Below are 23,366 nucleotides of genomic sequence, written 5' to 3'. Positions count from 1 at the left end.
CCTTCAGGGCCCGGAAGGAGTCCTCGGCCTGCGGAGTCCAGCGCACCATGACGGACTTCTTGCCTTTGAGAAGGTCCGTCAAGGGGGCTGATAGTCCCGCAAAATCCTTTACAAACCTCCTGTAGTACCCCACGATACCCAGGAAGGCCCTAACCTGCTTCGTGGTCAGGGGTCTAGGCCACTTCTGGATCGCCTCAACCTTGTTAATTTGGGGCTTAATCACTCCTTGGCCTATCACGTAGCCCAAGTAGCGGGCTTCCGTGAGTCCCAATGCACATTTCTTGGGATTGGCTGTCAATCCAGCTGTTCGAAGCGCGTCCACCACCGCTTGTACCTGTTCCAAGTGGGTCTGCCAATCGGAGCTGTAAATAATGATGTCATCCAGGTACGCTAATGCATACGCCTGGTGGGGTTCCAGCACTAAGTCCATCAACCTCTGGAACGTGGCCGGAGCGCCATGTAACCCAAAAGGCAAGACAACATAGTGGAAGAGACCCTCCAGCGTAACAAAAGCGGTTTTCTCCTTGGCGGACTCAGTTAGTGGCACCTGCCAGTACCCTTTGGTCAGGTCGAGCGTGGTAAAATATCGCGCCTGTCCCAGCCTATCAATCAGCTCATCCACCCTGGGCATGGGGTAGAGATCGAACTGGGATATTTCGTTCAATCTCCTAAAGTCATTGCAGAACCTTAAGGAGCCATCGGGTTTTGGTATTAGGACAATCGGACTAGCCCATTCACTCCGGGATTTTTCGATGACCCCCAGGCGTAACATTGTCTTTACTTCCTCCGATATGGCTTGTCGTCGAGCCTCCGGTACCCGGTATGACTTCAGGCGTACCTTCAGGTGGGGCTCGGTGACAATATCATGTCGTATCAGACTGGTCCTACCGGGCAGCTCGGAGAAGACATCGGGGTTCTGCTGAACCAACCGTCTGGCCTCTCGCCTCTGTTGCTTGGTGAGGGCTTCTCCAATCCTTACTTCCGGTTCGTCCTCTCCGGAGGTCGCTGGAGCCGGATGTGAACGACCCGAAGAGGAGGGAGGTGGGGAAAAAACAGCCATCAGGTTTTCCCGTTCCTGCCAAGGTTTTAATAGGTTGACATGGTATATTTGTTCAGGTTTCCGCCTACCGGGCTGCAATACTTTATAGTTAACCACCCCTACTCTTTCCTTTATCTCGTAGGGGCCTTGCCACTGAGCCAGGAATTTGCTCTCCGCCGTGGGGATCAATACCAACACCCGATCCCCGGGTTTAAAGGTCCGCACGGTGGCTTGTCTATTGTAGCGGCCCCCCGGGGATGTCGCCCGTATAACAATTCAAAAGGCGAAAACCCCGTGGATGCCTGTGGCACCTCTCGTATGGCAAACATCAAATAGGGAAGCATCATATCCCAGTCTTTCCAGTCTTTTGAAATCACCCTTCTTAGCATGGTTTTCAGGGCTTTATTGAAACGCTCGACTAAACCGTCCGTTTGAGGATGATACACAGACGTACGCAACTGCTTGATCTGGAGTAGCCGGCATAGCTCTTTGGTCACTTTAGACATTAATGGGGTCCCCTGATCCGTAAGGATCTCCTTGGGCAATCCCACCCGGCAGAACACAGCAAACAACTCCCGAGCTATAAGCTTTGCTGCAGTATGTCTCAGAGGTATCGCCTCGGGATACCGGGTGGCAGAGTCAACGATCACTAGGATGTGTTGGTGCCCTCGAGCGGACTTTACGAGGGGCCCCACCAGATCCATCCCTATCCGTTCAAAAGGGACTTCTATAATGGGTAACGGTACCAACGGACTGCGAAAATGGGTCAGGGGTGCAGTAAGCTGACACTCCGGGCAGGTTTCGCAGAACCGTTTTACCTCCTTAAAGACCCCGGGCCAATAGAACCTTTGCAATATTCGCTCCTGCGTTTTCTTGACCCCTAGGTGGCCACTCATCAGGTGTTTATGAGCCAAGTCGAGGACCCGCCGGCGATGCGGCTGGGGCACCACCAACTGTTCTACCCCTACGCCCCGTATTTAATCTACCCGGTAGAGTAAATCCTGCTTAAGAGCGAAATGGGGGTACCTTACCTGGGCACCGGGCAGCTGTGCCACCCCGTCAACTACTGTCACCCGACTCCGGGCATGTATTAACGTAGGGTCCTGGAGTTGGGCTGTCCCAAACGTATCCGGGGACGCCTCCAACTCCGGGATGGGCTCGACCGTCTCAGCCTCTCCTGCCAATACCTCTAGGGGCGACCTATCGGGTTCACACTCTGTCCCTATCATGGTGACCCCTATGGCAGGTGTCCCGGATTCAGGATTGTAGGGCTCAGGTCCCGGACCGACCAATATCTGAGGGGTCTTAGGGGGTCCCCTCCATAAAGTCCAAAAATAGGGCAGATCCCTTCCTAGGATCACGTCATAAGGAAGAGTGTTAAGAACTCCCACCTCATGTTGCACCTGACCGCAAGGTGCTGTGATGGTGACAATCCCCGTGGGATAGTTGCGGCGGTCCCGATGTATGCAAACCACCCCCACGGTGCGTCCTGTGGCCTTTACTTTAGCTCTCAAGGTGGATCGCACAAGAGTCACTAAGCTTCCGGAATCCAACAATCCTGTAACCGGACATCCATTCACCTGTATTTGGCACAAGTGGGGCTCCGTCTCTGGGGAGACCAGGTCAGCGGTACACACCACCTGAGCATACATTGAACCCCGCCGGGTAACCCCACAATCCATGGGCTCCGTGGTGAGTGGACACTGGGCTTCCATATGTCCCACCCGCTTTCACCGCCAACATCTAATGGGGACGGAAACCCCCTTGACGGGTTGTCGTTTAGGGTACAGAACCTTCCGGACCTCAGGAATGGCAGCCGCGGCCTCAGACGGGACGGTAGGGGACTCCTGTACCGTTGTCAGCGGTGGGTCCTTGGCCCTAGGCTTGGAGGGGCCGGACCGACGGGCGGTACGCAAAGTCTCAGTGTCCCGTATCAAGTCCTGCGTAGCCACATGCCGCTCTACCAGGGACACTAATTGGTCCAGGGTACTCGGGTCACCCTGTCGGACCCACCGTTGAACGGTGACGGGTAAAGTGCGCACAAAACGATCCACTACTACCCTTTCCACCATTTGCGCCGGGCTCAGAGTGTCAGGCTGCAACCACTTTTTTACAAGATGCAACAAGTCATAGGCCTGGGAGCGTACGGGTTTGGCTTCCTCATAGAACCACTGATTTACCCGCTGAGCCCGTACATAGGTATTCACCCCCAACCGAGCCAGTATTTCGGCTTTCAGGGTCACATAGTCAATGGCGTCCTCGGCACAGAGGTCCAGGTACGCTTTTTGGGGTTCCCCCGTCAGATAGGGCGACAATACCTCAGCCCACTGCGGGGTCGGCAGCTTTTCCCGCTCGGCCACCCGCTCAAACACCGCCAGGAACGCTTCCACATCATCACCCGGGGTCATCTTTTGCAACGCTTGTCTCACCGCTTTCCGGACGCTGCCGTCGTCACCCGGTCCCGGGGTTGTTGCTGCCGGTCCGGCACGGATCGACTTGGCCAGGAGAACCATCTGTTCTTGGTGCCTTTTTTCCTGCAATTGCAAGGCTTGCTGCTGACGTGCATTGGCCTGCTCCATCTGTTCTTGGTGCCTTTTGTCCTGCACTTGCAAGGATTGCTGCTGACGTGCATTGGCCTGATCCAACTGTTCTTGGAGTTTTTTTTCCTGCACTTGCAAGAATTGGAGCAGGTGTGCATTGGTCTGTTGCTGCTGTGCATTAGCCTGAGCCAAATGCTTTAGTATGTCCTCCATGGCGTCGCCGGGTTTGGGCTGTAGTATAGCCGCTCGAATCCAGGACATGCGCAGCTGGGTCACCAGGGATGGATGCTACACCTCACCGGCTGTCATGCCCGCCGATTCTCCACCATATGTGAGGTAGCACGGTCGGCTGCGCAGCAGAAGACACGGGATCCAGGCATTAAGGTTCACAGCACACGGTTTTAATGTCCAAACAAAAGTCCATAACACAATACATGTGCCTCTCCAGCAGAAACCTCAGGGAGTTCTGTTCACTCCCTCACACCCGGCACACCTGCCCTCGTTCCTGATTCTATTTAACCCTTCCTTCAGCCTGTAGGGAAACAGCATTAACCCTAGAGTGGATTTACTTTCTATCATGGAGTGAGCACAACCGGGGCGAGACATACCGGCCGTCATAGATAACCCCGGTCACAGTCTCACAGGAGTCAGAGTGGGGACATTATTATTGACTGGGGACACAATGTTAAAAATTATTACTGAATGGGACGACATGGACAATGTTTTCCATTGTGGTCCTATACATTAATATTTCCCACAATGTGCTCCCAATGCATAAATATTGACTTACAATGTGGCCTCATATGTTAATAATACCCCCATTGTGGCTGATAGCTTAAAAATGTTTAGGGCCAAAATGGAAGACATTACAACTGCTATGGGGCATAAAAAGTTGGTGCTAATACTGTATGTGTCGCGGGCGGAGGGGGACGCGCTCACCACGCTCGGGTCCGGAGCTTCTGCTGCTGCTGCTCGGTGGCTCGAGCGGTGGACCGGACCCGGGGACTCAAGCAGCGCTCCTCGCCCGTGAGTGAAAAGGGATGGTTTGGTTAGGGAGATTGTTCGTGACGCCACCCACGGGAGTTGGTGATGATGGCACCACCGCTGCTAGTAACGGGGATCCCGGGAGAGATGGTAGGGTGCAGCTAGGATGTTGTCCCCTCCGTGGGTAGGGGGTTGGTGATCCCGGGGCCCAGTGGTGTAACGGGGAGGCCGGATGGCTGGGGTGCAGGGACTGCGCAGCGCGGTGCTGGACGGCACTGGTGTACTCACTCAGACAATCACTGACAGAGTCGTTGGTAAACCAAAACGGCCGGATGGACGGGTCCCGCAGCCGGCTGCAGTGTTGTTGTTGTGCTCTCCCCGGACGGCTGATGGTGGCTGTCTTTCCCTGCACCTTTTAGAAATGTTCTGACTCCTGTGGTTGCTCATCGGTAGTCCGCTCCCCGGCGTATAGGTGCCGTAGGAGCCAGTTTTGCCCGCAGGCGCTGGCCCTTGGATCTCTAGCCTGTGGCGGTGGCTGTATATCCTCTCTGGGTGGACAGTTGCCTTCAATCGGGACTTGGTTGTTAGGAAACCCCTGTGGTTTCTGTCACATTCGGATTTGACTATTGACGGCGGCTCCAAGCCTGGTCGGGGTCCGATGGCCCTGCCTGTGTGCTTAGCTTCACTCCGTTCCCCGGTCCGGTACCGGCGGGCCGACGCCCGACCCCGATCCTTACGGCTCTGCGGAGTTTCACCAACTCCTGCAGACGGCCACCACCGTCTGCCAACCTTGCTGTCAGTGCCTGGGCTCCTACCCAGACACCTCAAGTGTTTACTCCTCTCACTTTCACCTCCAAGACTGAACTGACACTTTTCCCGCCTCCAGGCCTGTGAACTCCTCGGTGGGTGGGGCCAACCGCCTGGCTCCGCCCCACCTGGTGTGGACATCAGGCCCTGGAGGGAGGCAACAAGCCTTTTTGTCTGACTGTTGTAACTGCCTAGGGTGGGGGTGTGTATGTTGGTATGTATGTGACTACTTGGCTAGTCCAGGGCTTCACACTCCCCCTTGGTAAAATGCAGATCGTCCGCGGGCTGCCCGTCCATCACTGGTTTTATTTTTCAAACTGCAAAAGATAAATAACATTTAAACATTCAACATATGCATCTTTAGAAATCTTCCCTTACGGGAGGCACGGTACTTTAACGTTTCAAACATTTTTATTAAATGGATGGGTTCGTGGTCATCCACTCTCCCTCCCAAATAACCTAAACCTTGATGCTGCCCCTAAGAAACGGGCAGCACCCCTCTTCCCCAGTCCAAGTTACCCGAGCGGGAACGGGTACGGTGTCTCGCACCCGGCTGTCACTTCAGGGGACCCCACGTCCAGGGGGACCCCTGACCCCCGGAGGATGGCCAACGGTCCAGGTGGTGGCCGGGCCCCAGCCTCCTCTGCTGCGGGGTCTTCCTCCAATCTGCCTCTCCGGAGGTGGCACGGACGGAAAACGGCCCAACAAACTATTTACAAACTCACCAGTTTGTGGGTGGCCTGCCAGTTCTCGGCCATGTCCATGAGCAGTTCCTCATGCAGACAATAAAACACATAGGGACCATCCGGGGACAACTTGCCGGCAACGTCCGGGGTAATCACGGTAGATAATAAGGTGAAAACTCTGTTGATTTGTATTCATTCAAAGTGCTGAGGGTCCCAACGAGGACAACTTGGTTGCAACGGAGGGCCGCTGCCACTATTTGAGGTCACACTCATCAAGGACCTCCTCCAGCTTGATATCCGGATGGCACGGTGGAGGAGGGGGCTGGGGCCGCATCTGCACACTGCAGCTTTCCCTCTGTTTAACGTTCAGGGCAAACCAGCCCCTCTCCCCGCAGTGTCGGGTGTAGGTTACCAGGTCGCTGGCAACAGATCGCGACCTTGGTGGCCCGTTGGGAGGTGCGAGTTCACGTCGCGGCGAGCCACAAACACTTCGGCCTCCAGGCCCGGTTCATAAATAAAGCCGAACCCCCTTCGCGGGTCAAACTCCCGGACTTGGCCTTCATACACCCGGCCCCGCACCCGAAAGGTGGTATTGCGGAGAGCGTCTTTCTCCTTGATAACTCGCGCCATCACTTCAGCCCTCTGCTGCTCCCTGGCGGCAATTTCTCGGCCCAACTGGCTTGGCTCCCTGTCCCAGTAAGGGGTGTTGGCATAACCCTGCGCTCGGGTCGGACCCCGCTGGACTGCGCCCACACCGACCACAACCGGTACTCTCTTATGTGGGTCCTGCGGTGACGTGGCCTGGACTGCTGCTTTGCAGTGGGGGCCCGGCGCAGCCTCAGCTGAGGTGTGGGATTCAGGGACAGCTGGCCTCACCGGTTGGGCCTTCGGGCCCGCAGCGGCCAGTTCTTCCACGGCCAGGCGGACTGCCGGGGCCGGGACGGTCTCAGGTACGGTCACTTCCGGGGCCGACGGCTTCTTGTCGCGGACGGGCACCTCCCGCGGGATCTTCCATGGCAGCGGGAGGGATGTGGGCCGTTCACAGACAACGCCCCCAGGTCGGTCCTCTAGGGCGGACAGGTTTGATTCCGCTACTGGTGTTGGGGGTAGCGGACCGAGCGGAGGGGCAACAGCAATTGATACGGATGGCGGGGGAGGCAGGAGGGTGAGCGGACGCAGGCCGGGCCCCTCAGCTGCAGCGGCCGGTCCTTCTCGGACACAGGGGCGTGGGTCACTTACCCGCTCCTCCAACACTGCCTCCACCTCGCGTCTCCGCACGGCGGCCGCCACTTCCTCCATCTCGGCCACCCAGCGCTCCATCAAGAAACGGACCTGGGTTTGAAGGCGGCAGCACATTTGTGCGGTCCGGGCTTCCACCCACGCTGCCGTTCCTGGCGTGGGCTCAGGAATTTCGGCATCACCGGACGGGACAGACATGCTTGCTGGCAGACTTCCAGGAACCGGATATGTTGCAGAGTCCTGGCGTCCCCGCTTTTTATGCCCTCGGCTACATTAGGCAGGCTTTCACCCGCCCCCCCTTGGTTCTTTCTAGCACTGCCGTTTGTTGGGTCGGGGCTTCGCTTTCGCGCCTTCCCTGCTCGGGGAAGATGCTCGAGCGGGAGATTTTCGTGCCAAAGATGGCAGCGCTTCAAATTTTTCGGCCGGCCGCCGCCGGCGGAGACCGCAAGGCGCACTTCTACGGGTAGGTAGATCGGTTCTATCCTGTTCGTGACGCCAAGTTGTTGCGGGCGGAGGGGGACGCGCTCACCACGCTCGGGTCCGGAGCTTCTGCTGCTGCTGCTCGGTGGCTCGAGCGGTGGACCGGACCCGGGGACTTGAGCAGCGCTTCTCGCCCGTGAGTGAAAAGGGATGGTTTGGTTAGGGAGATTGTTCGTGACCCACGGGACATGGTGATGCTGGCACCAACGCTGCTGGTAACGGGGATCCCGGGAGAGATGGTAGGTTGCAGCTAGGATGTTGTCCCCCTCCGTGGGTAGGGGGTTGGTAATCCTGGGGCCCGGTGGTGTAACGGGGAGGCCGGATGGCTGGGGTGCAGGGACTGCGCGGCGCAGTGCCGGACGGCACTGGTGTACTAACTCAGACAATCACTGACAGAGTCGTTGGTAAACCAAAACGGCCCAATGGACGGGTCCCGCAGCCGGCTGCAGTGTTGTTGTTGTGCTCTCCCCGGACAGCTGATGGTGGCTGTCTTTCCCTGCACCTTTTAGAAATGTTCTGACTCCTGTGGTTGCCCATCGGTAGTCTGCTCCCCGGCGTATAGGTGCCGTAGGAGCCCGTTTTGCCCGCAGGCGCTGGCCCTTGGATCTCTAGCCTGTGGCGGTGGCTGTATATCCTCTCTGGGTGGACGGTTGCCTTCAATCGGGACTTGGTTGTTAGGAAACCCCTGGGGTTCCTGTCACATTCGGATTTGACTATTGACGGCGGCTCCAAGCCTGGTTGGGGTCCGATGGCCCTGCCTGTGTGCTTAGTTTCACTCCGTTCCCCGGTCCGGTACCGGCGGGCCGACGCCCGACCCCGGTTCTTACGGCTCTGCGGAGTTCCACCAACTCCTGCAGACGGCCACCACCATCTGCCAACCTTGCTGTCAGTGCCTGGGCTCCTACCCAGACACCTCAAGTGTTTACTCCTCTCACTTTCACCTCCAAGACTGAACTGACACTTTTCCCGCCTCCAGGCCTGTGAACTCCTCGGTGGGTGGGGCCAACCGCCTGGCTCCGCCCCACCTGGTGTGGACATCAGCCCCTGGAGGGAGGCAACAAGGGTTTTTGTCTGACTGTTGTAACTGCCTAGGGTGGGGGTGTGTATGTTGGTATGTATGTGACTACCTGGCTAGTCCAGGGCGTCACATATGGGGTGAAACCTTACAAAGGGTAAAGTGGTTGATGGAGTGTTTCCATGGGTTCCTCTCTTAAGGGTGCTTTACACGCTGCGACATGAATACCGATTGCTAGCGATGTTGTGAGCGATACTACCCACCCCCGTCGTACGTGTGATATTTGGTGATCGCTGCCGTAGCGAACATTATCGCTACGGCAGCGTTACACGCACATACCTGTGCAGCGACGTCGCTGTGACCGCCGAACAATCCCTCCTTCAAGGGGGAGGTGCGTTCGGCGTCACAGCGACGTCACTAAGCGGCCGGCCAATAGAAGCAGAGGGGTGGAGATGAGCGGGACCTAACATCCCGCCCACCTCCTTCCTTCCGCATTGCCGGTGGACGCAGGTAAGGAGATGTTCGTCGTATCTGCAGTCTCACACAAAGCGATGTGTGCTGCCGCAGGAACGACAAACAACATTGTACCTGCAGCTGCAACGATATTAAAGAAAGGAGCGACGTGTCAATGATCACCGTTTTTGGACGATTTTGCGATCGTTGATCGTCGCTCCTTGGTGTCACACGCTGCGATGTCGCTACCGGCGCCAGATGTGCGTCACTAACGACGTGACTCCGACGATATATCGGTAGCAATGTCGCAGCATGTAAAATACCCTTTAGACTATGTAAATAAACCAGCTTGGTAGCCGGGAACTGTGTATTCTCCTGCTCCAGTTTGCCACTTGAGGTGTTGGTGATGACTTTGGCTAATCACCATCAATGCTCAAATACGCTATACAAGTGCAGAGTCCAAAAGATGAGGGTCCTCTCTCCTCCTGGGAAAGTTGCTTTTAGTAAAGCAATTGTTTAGTAAGGCTAAGTTCACATTTCCGTTGTTTTGCATCAGTCACATACGTTGCTTGACGCATGTGACTGATGCGTTGTACAACGGATGACAACGGATGACAAAGAAAAGAATTTCGTTGTCGGACTCCGTTGTGTGCGGGGGGCGGAGTTCGGGGGCGGAGCTGAGGACGTCAGTGCCGCGGTCTGCATGGCTGGGGATGAGTGTGTGTGTGTGTGTGTGACTACATGCGTGTGTACATGCGGAGTGCGGGAGGGGGCGGAGCGCGAGGGGCGGGGCCGTGGAGCTGAGGACGTCAGTGCCGCGGGGACTGCAGGGCTGGGGACAAGTGTGTGTGTGTGTGTGTGTGTGTGAGTGTACACATGCGGAGTGCGGGAGGGGGCGGAGCCAAGTGGGGAAGTGTCGGCCTCCTTGCACACGTATACAGGGTAAATATCGGGTAACTAAAAGAAAAGCACTTTTTGCTTGGTTACCCGATATTTATCTTGGATACCAGCGTACACCACTTAGCGCGGGCTCCCTGCACCCGAAACCACTGTAAATATCGGTTATCTAACCAAAGCACTTTGCTTGGTTACCCGATGTGTATCCCGGCATCATCAGTCGCAATCCGACTAACATAAGTCTATGGGGAAAAACAGGATTCCTGCAAAATATTTTGCAGGATACCGTAATTCCTCTAGGCGACGGATTGTGATTGATGCAAAACCATGGAAGTGTGAACTTAGCCTAAGGAGTAGTGCACTAGACCCAGCTCTGTAGTTAGCGACCAGTCTAGGATCTATTTTATATCCTTTGTGTTTTGTTTTGCTGATTTATATACGGAACCAATAAAACTTGTTGCTGCTAGTAATATCAAAGCTGACTGGTGTGAACAGTCTTGGAATCAACATTGGAAGGCAATCACGAGAGTTAATCCACTAATCTTGAAACAGGGAGCTGGAATGGGACATGTTACTACTGCATGGGTGCCACCGGAGTGTGGGGCATTACTGCTGTAAATGGGCACAAAGATGAACATTGCTACTGTATAAGACCACACAATGGGACATTAACATTAGTACTGTATAAAGACCAAAAAGAGAAACATTACTACTATGAGAGGATCACAATAATGGAATAATACTGTGCACAGTACCAGGGTAGCCCTATGTTGCATTTCTTCTCCAGTGGGTGCTGTGTAGATTTGGGTGGGGTAGTGGGGAGGGTTCTATAAAATGATCAGGCAAAGATGTCTGTGTGTTTCATTCTGCAGAAATGACTTGTGACTGGAAGAAGGCAGTGTTCTGCACCGGATAAACAAGACAATGAATGACTTCAATTTGAGATGTCACCAATAAGTCACTGGATTTATCTGTACTGTATACACTTACACTAGATATAGAACTCCTCTACATAATGTACATTTACATTAGATACTATATAAAAAACTCCTGTGCATATAATGTCATTGGTGATCACAGTATTACCTGTACATGTAGCGCCCCTGAAGCCATCAGGAGATACAGGGAACTGCATCCTAGCCAGGATGCAGGGCCTACCCACAGGGACCCAGAAGACCAGTGCCAGTAACAGTAAAACACAATTCAATCCCTGTTTTTCCCCATTGCCAAAGACTGGTGACAGGCTAGGGTTGGACCCAATGGATGGCCACCTATGGGTGGAACCCATCCAGTCCACTAGACGACAACCAGGGGGGAGGGGTCAGACAGTCAGTAAGTGGAAGTGAGAGGAGACGGATGCAACCGTACTGACAGGAGAGTGTAACGGTGACCTGAGGGCCCAGGCGTGTGGTTGCCGGTGGAGTACACCCGGAACCATAGCACCAATGGGGTACAGAGCCCTAGGTCAGGCAAACGCTCCAGGCAGACCTGATAAAATCTGCACAGTGAGGGGACCATCCAGGACCTCACTCACTGTAAAGTTCAGGACACAGTAACAATGGGAGAACCGGGGAACAGGACTAGAGGAACCAACCCCACAGGGTTCAAGCTACCTCTCATATGGACTAAGACTGAGAGAGTACCTGGAGGGTACCCCACGACACTCCAAGCCACGGGGACCCACTAACCAGAGACAGGTGCAGGAGAAGACAGCCACCAGGTCACCACCCCGGCACTGGAACTATGAGGACCAGTGGTGAGGACCAGCCTTCATCGGGTTGCCAGCCTTTACAGAGTAGTGAGTAAAGAGACCAGTTACATTGCAATCCCTCTTCTTCCAACAACATCATCTATCTCCTGGGGCCTGGCGCTACTTGCGGAGGGCCCAACATCCAGGCTGCCACTAACACCAGCACCAATAGTGAGAACTGTACCGCGGTGGCTCCACTAAAATAGCCACAACCCGCAAGTGGCGTCACGATAAAAACTGTTATTACAATTCCCCTGTAAATAACCCCCTTTTTAAAGCGACCCCCGGGGTCACGGAACCAGGCAACGGCCACCCAATGAACTGTCCCAACGTAACCAGGCCCGAGACAGAGTACCTCATAGCTCTGGGGCGAGTCACACACTTACACTATATAGTATATACAGAGCTCCTGAGTATACTGGTAATCACTGTATTAACTGTATACTTACAGTATATAATATCTACAGAGCTTCTTTGTATTATGTCATTGGTGATCAGAGTATTATCTGTACAGTTACACTCTCTACAGATCACCTGTGTAAAAATGTCATTGATCACTGCACTGCCTGTACACTTAAAATATATACAATATACAGAGCTCATGTGTATAATGCCATTGGTGATTACTGTATTTTTATCTGTTCATGTACACTATATAGAGAGCTACTGTGTATAATGTCATCGGTGATCAGGTTATTATCTGTACAATCACACTATTTACAGATCACCTGTATATAATCTCATCGGTGATCACTGTATTATCTGTACACCTGCACTATATACAGAGCTCCTGTGTATAATGTCAAAGGTGAATCTGGTATTATTACCAGTACACTCACATTATATACTATATACAGAGCTCTTATGTATGTCATTGGTGATCACATTATTATTACCTGTACATTATCTACTATCTACAGAGCTCCATCTATGGAATGATAACAATTATTGGTGACACAAACCAAATTTTTGTTTATTACTAAGTTGAGAATTGTTTTAAGACACCAAATAAAATAACTATACAGGTTTGGTAACGCTGACCTGGAGACTTGTGCTTCCATAATGGACACTGTAAAAACAAATCTTAAAAACAATGTTAAAATTATTTTTTTTTCTCCATTTCAACTCATTTGCATTCTTTCCCCAATTTCCCAACAAGCACCTAGTGTACGACTATGTGGACGGGAGCAGCATGAAACGCTATGGCCCTTGTAGGAAGGAGAGGAGACATGAAAGCATAAAAAAAACACAACACCAAAAAATAACAGCTCATGTAGCGTTTACACTTTCCTACACTAATGGGTGAATAGACTATATTTACATGGTAAAATCTGAATATGTGTGTGCATTGTTAGCACGTTGCCATGGATATAAAGCGGCTGAAAGCAGTGACACCCCGCACTTCACACGCAATACTCGGGGGGCGGCAGCGAGCGGTCACGTGATCCCAGAAACGTCATCACCCAGGTCCTTGTAGATTGCAGGAAACAGTGGCTGGAGTTCCTCAATGTAACATCACTCCGCTCTACACCGCTGCCAGGACCTGGCTTCAGGATAGAAACATGGCGGCGCCCATGGAGGTGAGCGCGGCGTGCAGTGTGGCATGTATGCGGCAGCCCCCCCCCCCCTCCTCGCCGCTAGTCCGGCATGTATGCGGCACCCCCCCTCCTCGCCGCTAGTCCGGCATGTATGCGGCACCCCCTGCTCGCCGATAGTCCGGCATGTATGCGGCACCCCCCCTCCTCGCCGCTAGTCCGGCATGTGTGCGGCACCCCCTCCTCGCCGCTAGTCCGGCATGTGTGCGGCACCCCCCCTCCTCGCCGCTAGTCCGGCATGTGTGCGGCACCCCCCCTCCTCGCCGCTAGTCCGGCATGTGTGCGGCACCCCCCCTCCTCGCCGCTAGTCCGGCATGTGTGCGGCACCCCCCCTCCTCGCCGCTAGTCCGGCATGTGTGCGGCACCCCCCCTCCTCGCCGCTAGTCCGGCATGTGTGCGGCACCCCCCCTCCTCGCCGCTAGTCCGGCATGTGTGCGGCACCCCCCCTCCTCGCCGCTAGTCCGGCATGTGTGCGGCACCCCCCCTCCTCGCCGCTAGTCCGGCATGTGTGCGGCACCCCCCCTCCTCGCCGCTAGTCCGGCATGTGTGCGGCACCCCCCCTCCTCGCCGCTAGTCCGGCATGTGTGCGGCACCCCCCCTCCTCGCCGCTAGTCCGGCATGTGTGCGGCACCCCCCCTCCTCGCCGCTAGTCCGGCATGTGTGCGGCACCCCCCCCTCCTCGCCGCTAGTCCGGCATGTGTGCGGCACCCCCCCTCCTCGCCGCTAGTCCGGCATGTGTGCGGCACCCCCCCTCCTCGCCGCTAGTCCGGCATGTGTGCGGCACCCCCCCTCCTCGCCGCTAGTCCGGCATGTGTGCGGCACCCCCCCTCCTCGCCGCTAGTCCGGCATGTGTGCGGCACCCCCCCTCCTCGCCGCTAGTCCGGCATGTGTGCGGCACCCCCCCTCCTCGCCGCTAGTCCGGCATGTGTGCGGCACCCCCCCCCTCCTCGCCCCTAGTCCGGCATGTATGCGGCACCCCACCCTCACCACTAGTCCGGTGTGTGTGCGTAACCCCCCCACCACCACCGCTAGTCGTCCGTGCGGCGGTCAACTCGTCACAACACCGTCGTGCGTGCAACGACCCCCACCGCTAGTCCGGCGTGCGTGTGGCGGCCCACCTCGCCTTTAGCCCGCTGAGAACTCTGCGTTTTACAGCAGCCCCAGAAATAATTGTCGCTCCATCATTAAAGCTCCCTTTCTGCCATTCGGTGCAGGTCCGTGCTAGAGAACTTGTTTGCACTGGACATTCCCTTTAACACTAGAAGTCCCAGAGAGGGGTCATTTAACATTTCTACCATTGAAACCCTAAGGAGCTCGAGATTTCTGGGACTTCTAGTGTTAATGGGTTAGCGTACAATTACGGCTTCTCTTTATACACAAGATCGGTGATGGGGGTCGGGCTGCTGGTCTCCACCAATCAAATCACCCCTTTGAATGGAGCGCTCCACTATTTTTCTCTGTCCTCTATACAATTAATAGAGTAGAATATTCAATTACATCTGTGTTTTAAATGGGGGTAACCGTAAAGGAGCCCTGTTTTCATGAGGTGGGGGTCCCGGTGGTAGGACACTCACAGATGACATAATTCTCACTTCTCTTGTAATTGTTCTTGCCATTTGGGTTTTGCACTGCTCTAATTTCTGCCACAAAAAGGCTGCATTTTGAACAGCATAGTGCGGTTTAGAAAACCAAATTCCTATAGACTTTGCTTGAAAAGCAGAACACATCCATTTTGGCATTAAACGCTGCAGTTTCATAAAGCAGGTAAAAAGCAAAGTGCGTTCTGACACTAAATGTTGGGTTTCCTTCTTTGCGATGCTTTGCTGGCCTTTACTGCAGCTGACTTCAGTTGTTGCTTGTTTGTGGCTCTTTGTGGCTTACGTTGTGTCTTAAAGAGAACCTGTCAGGTTCTGGGTGCATATTTCTAAGGGTACTTTCACACTTGCGTTATTTTCCTTCCGTTACAATCCGCCCTTTTGGGAAACAGCGGAATCCGTTAACGGATTCCGCTGTTTCCCATAGACTTGTATGGTTGACGGATTGTACCAAAAGGAGCTGCGTTGCTTCCGCTGGGCGACGCTCCGTTGCTTCCGCCCAGCGGGAGGAACGCAGCATGTAACGTTATTTTGAGCAGCGGAATCCTCTGGATTTCACTGCGCATGCTCTTTTTTTTTTTTTTTTTTTTTTTTTTTTTTTTTTTTAAATCAAACTTTATTTTGGCTCGCGGTGGCCGAACGTTCAGCTGAGCGCCCGGCCGTCGGCAAGCGACAGCGCTCAGCTGAATGACCGGCCACCAGCATGCCCGGCCGCCGGCAAGCAACAGCGCTCAGCTGAGCGCCCGCCCGCCGGCATGCCCGGGCGCCGGCAAGTGACAGCGATCAGCTGATCACCCGGCGGCCGGCTGCAGGGAGCGATCAGCTGATCACCCGGCGGCCGGGAGTGATCAGCTGATCACCCGGCGGCCGGCTGCAGGGAGCGATCAGCTGATCACCCGGCGGCCGGGAGTGATCAGCTGATCACCCGGCGGCCGGGAGTGATCAGCTGATCACCCGGCAGCCGGCTGCAGGGAGCGATCAGCTGATCACCCGGCAGCCGGCTGCAGGGAGCGATCAGCTGATCACCCGGCAGCCGGCTGCAGGGAGCGATCAGCTGATCACCCGGCAGCCGGCTGCAGGGAGCGATCAGCTGATCACCCGGCAGCCGGCTGCAGGGAGCGATCAGCTGATCACCCGGCAGCCGGGAGCGATCAGCTGATCACCCGGCGGGCGGGAGCGATCAGCTGATCACCCGGCGGCCGGCTACTGGGAGCAATCAGCTGATCACCCAGCGGCCGGCTGCAGGGAACGATCAGCTGATCGTTCACTATAGTCTGCCGCTGGTAAAACCGGGAAAAAAAAAAAAAAAAAAAATCAAAACGAATTGCGTTGTTTTGCAGCATCCGTTGCATCCGTTGTGTCACTATATGCAACACATCCGTTGCATCCGTTACACAACGCAATGCAACGGATACCGTTCAACGCAAGTGTGAAAGTACCCTAATCCCTGCCTAGCAGTCCCAGCCAATAGTAGCATAGATAAAGGGATCTTTAGAAAAAAGCTAATGTGGGCGAGGGACTAGTCACAAAGGCATTAGTTCCCTTGGCTAGTCATCCCGTTTAGCATGTAAGTACACCCCTGATCATGCACACTGAGCCGCAATCCAGCGTCGGGCGCTGTGGCAGCAGAGAGGTGAGAGCGACCGTGCCTTTGATACTGCGCGTTCATTAGCATGCTAGCACACCCACAGGGGCGTGCTTACATGCTAATGGGGCTGGGGGCAAAAGGATGCACAGCCAATATATAATTATAATATATAAATAACCTCCATGCTCACCCGTGCAGTAAGGGGCAAGACAAAATAAGAAGAAAAGTACTGCACAATGGGGAGCAGAGTCCAATAACGTTTATGAAAGACAATTTTATTGTAGCAAAAATATCCATAAAATCATTTAAAATGCAAAAAACACACTAATTAACACAGTATGAGTCTCCCCAACAGCTCATAGTAATATAGTGGTATACCATAACATTATATAATAACAACCAGAGCCGAGAGAACCCCTCAATATACATCACAATGATAATGATTTTGCATATACATAAGTGAAAATGCTTGACCAATGAAAATATACACATTAAATCACAAACAAGGACATGTGAAATTACACATTGTCATACTATCTATAATAATATCATATAGGATGACAGACCCAAAATAGTAGCAGGGAAGCACTAATGTGGCAAGATCACAACCCTATACGTCCTGGCCAGGAGCAAGATGAAGATGGTATGCCATACCGATATAATGCAGGGAGTCGTCCACAGTGCAAAGAGATTATCCCAGCAAGGGGTCAGGTGGAAGAGGGGAATCAAGGCTCCACAATGGTAAAGAGGAGGGGGAGAGTCAAAAAGATCCTGTGGGCAAAAACCCACGCGTATCGCTGCATCAGCAGCTTCCTCAGGGCAAGTGTCTTCCACCTGACCCCTTGCTGGGATAATCTTTTTGCACTATCTTGCACTGTGATCTTGCCACATTAGTGCTTCCCTGCTACTATTTTGGGTCTGTCATCCTATATGATATTATTATAGATTGTCATACTATGTGTAATTTCACATGTCCTTGTTTGTGATTTAATGTGTATATTTTCATTGGTCAAGCATTTTCACTTATGTATATGCAATATCATTATCATTGTGATGTATATTGAGGGGTTATCTCGGCTCTGGTTGTTATTATATAATGTTATGGTATACCACTATATTACTATGAGCTGTTGGGGAGACTCATACCGTGTTAATTAGTGTGTTTTTTGCATTTTAAAATGATTTTATGGATATTTTTGCTACAATAAAATTGTCTTTCATAAACATTATTGGACTCTGCTCCCCATTGTGCAGTACTTTTCTTCTTATTTTATTTTATTTTACATGCTAATGGGGCCGACTAGCCAAGGGAACTAACACCCTTGCTGACAGTGCCGGCCGGGAAGTGCCGAGATACCCCGCACTCCCCTCTCCCCGGCTGGCATTGTCTCTGCTTAAAGTGTGGGGCCGTGACCCACACCCCACCATCCCTTTAACACTGACAGTGCCATTCCAAGGGAGGGGCATGTGGGGCTGGTCTGCACCCCCCTCCCCCTGGCCATCACTGTCATTATTTTCTGTGTTCTGATCACTGACTCAGGTTTGCTATGTCAGGAGGCTTACACTGACATAGCAGAGCATCTTATGTAATGCCCATCCCAGCATACAGCCCAGAGCCAAGTAGCTAATCCCTCAGGCTCGAAATATAACCCAGAGCTGCGTATCTAATCCAGCATGCACATCATTTAACCCAGAGCCGCGTATCTAATCTTGCAAGCACATTATAGAACTCAGAGACCCGTATTTTACAACCCAGAGCCGTGTATCACAGCCCACAGGCACGCATTACACTCTTCAGGGGCTGATTGATGTCAAGCTCAAATACACAGAGCCAAAATTAAAAATTTGGACAAAGTCGCAGGCCAACTTAGACGTAGGCCCCACATAGACCTCAATACAAAATAATGGGCCACACAGTCCTACATACAGAACAATGGACCTCACATAGTCCTTCGTACAGAATAATGGGCCCCACATAGCTCTCATTATTGGCCAAATAAAATCGTCCTTCTGGCCAGATTTGTTCCACGGGCCAGTGTTTGACATATGTGGTATAGGGGGAAATAAAACTATGCTGGCCGGTTGTCACCGGTAAATGTAATTTTTTTTTTTTTTAAACTTTGAATTTTTATTGAGATTTTCAATTTACGTTTTTCATACATAAAATAAAACATAAAATTCAGAATTCTTATCGAACCTAGACAAACAATGACAGGACAGGTGAGGAGGGTTAGGAGGGGAGAGGAGAAATAGGAGGGAAGAGGGAAGGGTTTCAAGAGTCCATGCTCTTTCCATAGGACCCATAGGCCTCAGTCTCACAGATCCTCCTGTCCCGCAAAGTAGTCCCATGGTGCCCACACGGCCTGGAAACTGTCAACTGTGTCATGCAATAGTGCCGTGAGATGTTCCATGCGTCTAACGTCCAGTAATCTATACTTGAGGCTCTGGAGTGAGGGTGTCCCTGGCTGCCTCCAATTCTTTGCAATTAAGCATCTGGCCGCCGTAAGGATGTGGGACAAAAGCTTAGAGGCCGTTTTTCCCAATCCCCCATTCCCAAGACCCAGAACATAGATCAGGGGATCAAGATCAACCTCTATATATAGTACTTTATGGATCAACCCTCTAACCCGCTCCCAGAAGGGGACTATCCCTGGACAGGACCAGAATATGTGCAGAATGGTGCCCCTGCCTCCCCCGCATCTCCAGCAACAAGCCGGTATGGAGGGGTCTATGCCATGAAGGAAATCTGGAGTGTGGTACCAAAATAGCAAATTTTTATAGATATTTTCCTTATATAGTGTGCATATTGACGTCTTGGCGGCGTTTCCCCAGATTGCTGCCCATTCCTGAGGAAGTATCCGCCTTCCCAATAGAGACTCCCATTTCCGCATGTATGGAAAAGACCCCTCGGGCCCCTCCCGTGACTCAGAAAGCAAAATGTAAATTTCCGAAATTAGTCCCTTAGTATCAGTGCCCCTTCTGCAAATTTTCTCAAAATCTGTGGGAATCGAGGCCCCTGCCCTGCCAAACAAGGAGCCAGCCAAGTCTCTGATCTGCAGATATTGGAAAAACTCTCGATTAGAGAGAGAATTTATCTCTAAGGTACTCAAAGGAATGGATCTGCATTGTACTTCCATCTATAATGTCTGCAAATCTGAATAGACCTGCCTTGAGCCAGGGGTGCACCATGTCCGACTCCAGACTGCTTGGGAGCAAGGGTTGGTATATGAAGGACACCAGAGGGGAGCAGGGGGATGCCAAAGGAAATCTTCTAATGCAAAATGCCCAGAGGTCCCTAGTGAACTGCATCGGTCCAAGAAGAGGGGGGGGCGAATCACACCGGGCCGGGGGCCACAGGAGCGCGTTTGGATGTATAGGCGCCAGCCAAAGTTTTTCAATCTCAGTCCACCTGTTGTATGCCCAAAGGGACACCCAACAGGGGATCCTCCTAAGATGGGCCGCCCAATAGTATTTTAGGATGTCCGGGACAGAAAGCCCCCCCCCTGTTTCTCCGAGCCATCAACACCTCCCTGGCCACCCTATGACGTTTGTTACACCAAATAAATCTAAGGATAGCCGCCTGAAGGGACTTCAGCTCTTTTATTGGTACCTTAACTGGGAGGGTTTCAAAGAAATATAATAATTTTGGGAGCAAGCTCATTTTAACCGCCGCAATGCGCCCCATCCACGAAAGAGGGAGGGGCAACCACTTGCTCAAAAGATTTCTCAGCTCTCGGAAAAGGGGGGGGGAAGTTAAGGTTATAGAGGGAATCATAAGTAGATGTGAGGTTAACCCCCAGGTACTTGACCGCATCTGTCTTCCAACGAAACTTAAAATTCAAACGCAGGTAATCCAGGGCCACCGGGTCGAGATTCAAGGGCATTGCCTCCGTTTTGCTAGAGTTGATCTTATACCCCGAAAGGCTCCCGTACCTACTCAAGGTGCACATTAAAATTGGAAGGGACACATGGATGTTAGTAAGTGTAATGAGCACATCGTCGGCAAAAAGCGAGATTTTAAACGGTTTATTCCTGACCAGGACCCCCGAGATGTCTGGGTTGCTCCTGACCGAGGCCGCGAGGGGCTCTATGCATAGCACAAAAAGGAGGGGGGACAGGGGGCACCCCTGCCTGGTGCCATTGGAGATGAGAAAAGGCTTAGAGATGTGGAGGGGGAGTTTGATAGAGGCCGTAGGAGCGCTATACAGGGACTTCAAGGCCCGCATAAAGCCACCCGAGATCCCAAAGACCTCCAGTGTCTTGAAGAGAAAAGGCCACGCAAGGCGGTCAAAAGCCTTCTCTGCATCTAGACTCAACACCAACGCCTGTTGCTTCGTCCGATTTGCCACATCCACCAGGTCTATGACCTTCCTGGTGTTGTCACCCCCCTGACGGCAAGGGACAAAACCCACCTGGTCTTTATACACGAGTTGGGGCAACCATCGATTAAGCCTGGCCGCCAAGAGCTTGGTGAACATCTTCAAATCGGAGTTCAAAAGGGCTATTGGTCTATAATTAGCACAGTCCAATGGGTCCCTGGGTGGCTTGGGCAGGAGGATTAAATGGGAGTGTAGCATGGATGGAGGGATAGGGTCACCCTGAAGGAAAGAGTTAAACAAGGCGGCCATGTGTGGGAGGAGCTCCGCCGCAAACACATTGTAATAAAAATAAGTAAAGCCGTCCGGGCCCGGTGACTTCCCGCCAGGCAGGGCTTCCAGAACTTGCTCCAGTTCCTCTGTAGTAATCTCTTCATTCAAAGCCGCGGCTGCTCCGCAAGGCAGTGAAGGGAGCTCAAGGGCCGAAAAATAGTCCCCAAGTGCCCCAGCCCCGAGCGAAGCCATGCCCGGGGGAACCGGAAGGTTATAAAGCTTGCTGTAGTAATTGAAAAAAATGTCAGCTATTGAAGCGGGGTGATAGTGGATAATGCCCTTTTCGTCGCGCAGAGCCTGAGGGCATGAGGATGTAGCGCGCTTCTTAAGCTGCCTGGCGAGTAAGGTATGAGCCTTATTACTCCTTTCATAGTATCTTTGTTTGGAAAAGGTTAGCAATTTTTCTGCTCTGCCAATTGCCAAGTCTCTCAACTTTTCTCTAAGGCTGATGACTCTCCTAAGAATAGTCAGTGATGGGGCAGCCGCCAGTCTCCCCTCCTGTAGCTTAAGATGGGCCGTTATAGAGTCCCGCTGACTTGTGGCATTCTTTTTAGCCCTGGCGCCCTCTCTAATGCATAGTCCTCTCATCACTGCCTTGTGGGCTTCCCAGAGTGTTGCCGGCGACGTGACCGTGCCCGTGTTCAACTGAAAGAATTCGACCAGTTGCTTATTTAAAAAGGCCCTAGTGTCGGGATTTTTGATCAGAGATTCATTAAGGCGCCAATGCTGAGGCCTAGGTCGAGGACCATCTTTCTTGAAGTCCATTGTGAGTGGGGAATGGTCTGACCACGTAATGGATCCCATCTCCACCCGCTCAAGACGCCCCAGCAGCTGTGAGTCAATGAAAAAATAGTCTATTCTGGTGTGCGTCTGATGCGGATGCGAGTAGAAGGAAAAGGCCTTCTCTCCCGGGTGGTCCACCCTCCAAGCGTCGTATAAAGCGCCTGATCTAATGAGCCTACGAAAGTCCCGGGACAAATTTTTCGAAGCACCCGATGGAGGGTGTCCACCCACAGAGAGTCTGTCGGCCACCTCCGAAAAGGGGATGTTAAAGTCTCCCCCCAACACCGTAGAGGCCGGTGCCAGTCCGCCTATCAGATCGAGTATTTTCTTAAGAAAGCGTATCTGCCCTTCATTAGGTGCATAAATGTTGGCCAGTATGTGCGGGGATCCCTCCAGTTGGCCCTCCAGAATCACATATCTACCCTCTGGATCGCAGTGAGAACCCGTAATTTGTAGAGGACAACTGGAGGATATTAAAATAGCAACTCCCCCCCTCTTGGAGCCCGAGTAAGCCGAGTAATGGATGGGAAAGCGGTGGGATGCAAATTTGAAAGTGTTTGATTCCACAAAATGTGTTTCTTGGATAAAGGCTATGTCTGCACCTGATGTTTTCAGTTCCTGTAGCAGCAATTTCCTCTTACGGGGTGAATTCAGACCTTTTACATTAAGAGAGATAATGCGGGTCATATCTAAAACTTAGAAGTAAGAAAAAGCTAATGGCACACCTATACCGTCGGGGGCATGACTTCCCCTGTGAAGCCGGCCAGAGGAGACGGTCCATACGACAAAGGGCCGCAGCTCCCAGGGACTCTAGAAGGGGTGGTACCTGAAAGGACACATAAGGAAAAAACATCGGGGAGGGGGGAAGACAAGGACAAACATAGAAATGAACATGAATTAAGAACATTAACCAAAATGCATAAACCTTAGGCATAGATTCCCGGGGGGTAAACCCGGAAGGGAGAGACCTAGAGGGAGGTTCCCCAACCCGTCTTGGCTGAGAGAGCCACCCACCTCACTCCCCAGTAGCCCTCCCACGGGGATCAGTCCAGTGGGCACGGGCCCGTGCCTAAAGGAAACAAGGGAGAAAAAAAAAAAAAAAAAAACCTCAACCACTAACTCCAAGTAAGGGGACCGGGCTCCCGCCAACCCCCCTACCCCCCACGGCATCATTGTGGCTACAGCCCCCCCCCCCCCCTTATGCAGCTCAACAGACCCAGAGGGCCGCAGATGACACAATGGACAGTCAGAGGCTTGCTGTAGAGA

At 52.9% G+C, this 23,366-nt stretch overlaps 1 protein-coding gene across 1 annotated transcript in view; it reads left to right on the top strand.

Annotated features, from left to right (window-relative positions):
• The first annotated feature begins 13,378 nt into the window (after positions 1-13,378).
• Positions 13,379-23,366, top strand: part of WDR55 (WD repeat domain 55) — a 49,025-nt gene continuing 39,037 nt past the window's right edge. The window contains exon 1 of the mRNA XM_075342256.1: positions 13,379-13,470. Within this exon, the coding sequence (XP_075198371.1) occupies positions 13,453-13,470 (18 nt within the window). The 5' untranslated portion in view covers positions 13,379-13,452. The remainder of the gene's footprint in view (positions 13,471-23,366) is intronic.

This window comes from Anomaloglossus baeobatrachus, chromosome 4 (genome assembly GCF_048569485.1).
Source record: "Anomaloglossus baeobatrachus isolate aAnoBae1 chromosome 4, aAnoBae1.hap1, whole genome shotgun sequence".
Lineage (NCBI taxonomy): Eukaryota > Metazoa > Chordata > Amphibia > Anura > Aromobatidae > Anomaloglossus > Anomaloglossus baeobatrachus.
Note: the sequence above shows the minus strand (reverse complement) of the source record. Positions and strands in the feature narration are given on the sequence as shown.